A 5,146-nucleotide genomic window follows, 5' to 3' on the forward strand; every position below is an offset into this window, starting at 1 on the left:
TGGCTGGGTGATGATGGGGTCGGGGGTGGCTGGGTGGTGATGGGGTGGGGTCTGGTCGCTCCTTCAGGACTTGTCAATGTTCGTCATGTGCCAATGGTCTCCCAAAATACTGCAATGCTTTAAACCTGAAATGATGTGGAGGAGCAGGCGTTGGACTGGAGTGGACAATATTAAATCACACACAACACCAGGATATCGTCCTACATCAGGTAACAGGAAGGAGCAGTGCTCTGAAAGTCAGTACAGGTACTTCCAGATAAACCTGTCGGACTATAACCTGGTGTTGTGTGATTTTTTTAACTTAAATCTGAAGAGCAAACTAAGCTGTTAGAGAAAGGTAACTCTATAAAGAGATAGAAAGAGTTAATAAACCGTGGAAGCAGTAGTAGGCCATTCAGCCCATCGACTCTTCTCTGATATTATTATCCGGTGTTGGGCTGGGGTGGACAAAGTCAGAAATCACACAACACCAAGTTATAGTCCGACAGGTTTATCTGGAAGCACTAGCTTTCGGAGCACCACTCCTTCATCAGGTGGTTGTGGAGTTCAACAGGTTTATTTGAAATCACAAGCTGTCAGAGCGCTGCCCCTTAGTCAAGATGAAAGAGCAGCGCAATGAAAGCTTGTGATTTCAAATAAACCTGTTGGACTATAATCTGATGTTGTGTAACTTTGATATTATTATTATTATTATTATTATTATTATTATTATGGGTTCAGAAGGGACTTAGCAGGCTGTTGCTGGGTATGGAAGGTTTGAGTTTTAATGAAAGGCTGGGACTTTGTTTGTTGGAGTGTAGGAGGCTGCGAGGTGACCTGATAGATTTTACAAAATAATGGGGCTTAGGTAGTTGTCTTTTCCTTAAGATGGGGATTTTGAGACGAGGAGACACATTTTTAAAGCGAGAGGAGAGGGATTTTAAAAAAGGCGAATATCTTTTTTTACACGGAGGGTGGTTTGCCTGAGGAAGTGGTGGATGTGGGTACAGTTACAACATTTGAAAGACATTTGGATAAGTACATGAATAAGCAACATTTGGAGGGATATGGGCCAAGTGCAGGCAGGTGGGACTAGTTTAGCTTGGGATTATGGTCAACAGGGATTGATTGGACTGAAGGGTCTGTTTCCATGCTGGACGATTCTAGGCCTCAGTGAGATTATCATTAATCTGATAATCATTACTATTTTGACACTAACATGACTCATCACTGCTACTGCCTTGGGAGGGTAATGGTAGGTGTTAATGTCAGGTTTGGTTGGGATGACATGGCTTGTATCTAAACGGGAACCTAATCCAAACTGAACCGGACCAAACCTAACCCAATCCAGTCCCATCTAACCCAACCTGATCTAACCAAATATATCCCAATCCAATCCAAACCAACCCAAGGTTGTGACAGACTGACTTTCAATCAGAAAGGGAGTCTAGGGAAAAGGAAGGAAAGTGGGGTTGAGGATGATCAGATCAGACATGATCTCACTGAATGGTAGAGCAGACTTAATGGGCTGAATGGCCTAATTCTGCTCTTACATCAGAATTAAGAGCAAGTATCGGCCGTTCAGCTCCACAATTTAATTAGATCATGGCTGATTTTGGCCTAACCACCGATCCTGCTCTCTCTCCCCATAACCCTTCAACCCGATACTAATTTTAAAAAAAACTATCTCCTCCTTAAATTTGTATCTCATGGTCTATCCCAACCTAAGCCAATCAAGTTCAACATAATCCAGTTTAACCCAGCTCCAAGCATCTTCTGCCTGCAATGGATATTTCCTTTCTCTTCAGATTTCTAGACTGTTTATATATATTTTTTATTTTATAGTTGTTTATATCTTTTTGCTTCGGGTAAATGCAGTGTGCCCAACTCATTACCGCGTCACACCCTTCGTACTCATTTATTGCCTTCATAACCTGCCTCAGCAACAGCTTCTTCACTCTATTCTTCTCAAAGCTAGCTCCTGGTCTGTGATTGTCACTTGTTGGGTTTGCATTTATTGCCCCTGGGAACTGCCCCCCCCTTTAACCTGCTGCAGTCCCCATGCTGAGGATAGACCCACAATGCCATTCCACAATTTTGACCCAACGACGCTAAAGGGATCACAAAATATTTCCAAGTTGTCAACTTTAAGGGCATTTAAATGGTCATTGGATCGGCATATGTATGAGAATGGTATAGCATAGGTTAGATGGGCTTCAGATTGGTTCCGTAGGTCGGCACAACATCGAGGGCCGAAGGGCCTGTACTGCGCTGTAATGTTCTATGTTCTAAATTAGGATGGGGAGTGGCTGGGAGGGGAGCTTGAAGGGGGTGGTGTTCCCCCTGCATCTTGCCCTTGTTCTTCTAGATGGAAGTGGTTGTGGGTTTGGAAGATGCTGTTTAAGGATCTTTGGTGAATTTCTACACTGCGTCTTGTAGATGGTACACACTGCTGCTAGTGAGTGCTGGTGGTAGAGGGATGATGCTTATCTTATGAATGATGTTTGTGGTTTGGGGAAAAACTTGTATTTTGTCCTGTGAAGGCTCCTTAGAATCCAGAGAGAAGTTAGGGAAGGGGTGTAATTAGTTTTACTGAGATTGACATTATTGGGTTTGTGAGAAGGTCATGTGATCCAGGTTTCTGTGAAATTGGAAGTTTGCTAAAGCTAAGGTAAATATTGCCGAACACAAAGTTTGGAACAGATTCTGGTCAAAAGGAGAAAGAAGGCGGTGATACTGCGGCAGCAGCTGTGTTCCTGTGTATGGTCTGTTGTTGAAAAGGGCAGGGAGTTGAAGGTGGAGAGGGTAGGGATTGGAAAAGAGTCCCATTGCCACTGTTTCTGCTTTGATATGGCCCCATGAGACTGTATGCACTTACAGGAAACAAAAACAGAAAACCATGGCAGCATCTGGAGATATTGCAGCGATCTCGGTAGGTGCTGCAGCGATCCCGGTAGGTGCTGCAGCGATCCCGGTAGGTGCTGCAGCGATCCCGGTAGGTGCTGCAGCGATCTCGGTAGGTGCTGCAGCGATCCCGGTAGGTGCTGCAGCGATCCCGGTAGGTGCTGCAGCGATCTCGGTAGGTGCTGCAGCGATCTCGGTAGGTGCTGCAGCGATCTCGGTAGGTGCTGCAGCGATCTCGGTAGGTGCTGCCAGACCTGCGGGAGTTTCTTCTGCAATCCATGCCTTTTCTTCAGATTTCCACCATCTGTGGTTCTTTTGCTTTCTAAAAATAGAGAAGTGTTACAAACATAGGGCATTAGTGAGACCACACCTGGAATATTGTGTCCAGGTTTAATCTCCTTATTGAGAAAGGATGTAGTGGAGACAGTTCAGCAGAGGTTCACCAGATTGACTCCAGAGATGAGGGCTGGTTGAATAGATTGGGCTCAGAGAATGACGGAGGATCTAATTGAGGAATGTAAAGTGCTGAAGGGGATTGAGCAGGTGGACGTTGAACAGATGTTCCCCCTTGTGGGACAGTCTCGAACAAGAGGGCACAGATATAGAGTGAGAGGAGGTGGGTTCAAAACCGAGAGGAGAAACTGATTCAGTCCGAGGGTTGTGAATCTGTGGAGCTCACTGTCCCAGAGCGCAGTGGAAGCAGAATCACTCAGCAGATTCAAGAAAGAAATGGAGAGGTTTCTGATAAAAAAGTGGGATAAAGGGCTATGGGGAGCAGGCGGGAGAGTGGAGTTGAGACCAGGATAAGATCACCCACGATTATGTTAAGTGGTGGAGTCGGCTGGAAGGGCTGAGTTGCCTACACCCCTCCTAATTCCTATGTTTTATTTAAGACTGTGTGCATTTACTTCGGGATGGGAGAAGAGGGTCTTTGGGGATTCTGAAGTTTGTGTTGCAGGTAGACTAGGGTGACTTAAGAAAACATTCTGCATATTTGTCTTCATTGCTGAGACCATTGAGTATAGGAGTCGCGGTAGTGCAGGACATTGGCGAGGCCGCTTCTGGAGTACTGTGTGCAGTTCTGTTTGCCCAACTATTGGAAGGATATTATTAAGTTGGAGTGGGTTCGGAAAAGATTTACCAGGATGTTGCTGGGAATGGAGGGTTTGAGTTATAGCGCATGGTGAAGTGAAGTGAAGTGAGTGCTTTGACAATGTGAGGCATATCTTTGTCATAAGTGAAAAGCATATTTCACTTTAAAGCATTTGCCAGTTAATTCATCTTTGAATTACGTTGAAAAGGGATCCTGGTGAATCAGATGAGTTTTTTCGGAATCTGTAACAGTATTTTCATGGTCACCAATACTGACACCAGCTCCTAATTTTAATTCCTCATTAATTTAATTAACTCAATTTTAATGTCTCCTCTTCCATGGTAGGATTTGAACAGTTATCTTTGGGTAATTAGTCCAGGTCATTGGATCACTAGTTCCGTAAGGTAACCATCGTGCTAGCACAGCCGAAAGCATTGACACACTTTGTGTCCCTTGGCAGGTTGACCCATCATGGAAAGAATCCAGCATATCGTATCCACTGCGCGAGCTGCCTACAATCAGGGGAAAAGCCGGCCTCTGGAGTTCCGCATCCAGCAGCTGAAGGCGCTGGAGAGAATGCTCATTGAGAAAAAGGAGGAAATATTAGTGGTGCTGCAAAAGGATTTGCGCAAGGTTTGGAACAGAGCTATAATATCGGTGTCCGTTAACCAGGCTGCACAGCCACTCTGTCCACACACAGACTGAGACATACACATCCACATGGACAGTATATATACATGCTCTCACGCTCTCTCGCTCACACACGCATATCTGTTTACAACAACCACAGGGAATACTGGAGAAACTTAGCAGGTCTGGCAGTATCTGTGGGGAGAGAAACAGAATTGCTCTTTCGAGTCCAATGACCCTTCAGAACTCCTTGCCTTGCTTGGGTTTGTTTGTGTTGCCCTTATGAGGACCCATTCTCTTGTTTCACATCTATTTCTCTTTTCTCCATTATTAACAACCCCTTTGTTTTGTGCACTGGACCTCTGCCTCTTTCAGAGGATTCGCAGTAGGGTTAAAATCAACTAGGTAAAAACAACGACTGCAGATGCTGGAAACCAGGTTCTGGATTAGTGGTGCTGGAAGAGCACAGCAGTTCAGGCAGCATCCAAGGACCAGCGAAATCGACGTTTCGGGCAAAAGCCCTTCATCAGGAATAAAGGC

At 45.1% G+C, this 5,146-nt stretch overlaps 1 protein-coding gene across 3 annotated transcripts in view; it reads left to right on the plus strand.

Moving 5' to 3' along the window:
* LOC122563929 (aldehyde dehydrogenase, dimeric NADP-preferring-like) overlaps positions 1–5,146 on the plus strand; it is a 31,470-nt gene that overhangs the window by 1,605 nt on the left and 24,719 nt on the right. For all 3 annotated transcript variants that reach the window (XM_043718198.1, XM_043718197.1, XM_043718195.1), the window contains exon 3: positions 4,437–4,609. In XM_043718198.1, the coding sequence (XP_043574133.1) occupies positions 4,448–4,609 (162 nt within the window). In that variant the 5' untranslated portion in view covers positions 4,437–4,447. The remainder of the gene's footprint in view (positions 1–4,436; positions 4,610–5,146) is intronic.

Source organism: Chiloscyllium plagiosum, chromosome 28, assembly GCF_004010195.1.
Source record: "Chiloscyllium plagiosum isolate BGI_BamShark_2017 chromosome 28, ASM401019v2, whole genome shotgun sequence".
Taxonomy (NCBI): Eukaryota; Metazoa; Chordata; class Chondrichthyes; order Orectolobiformes; family Hemiscylliidae; genus Chiloscyllium; species Chiloscyllium plagiosum.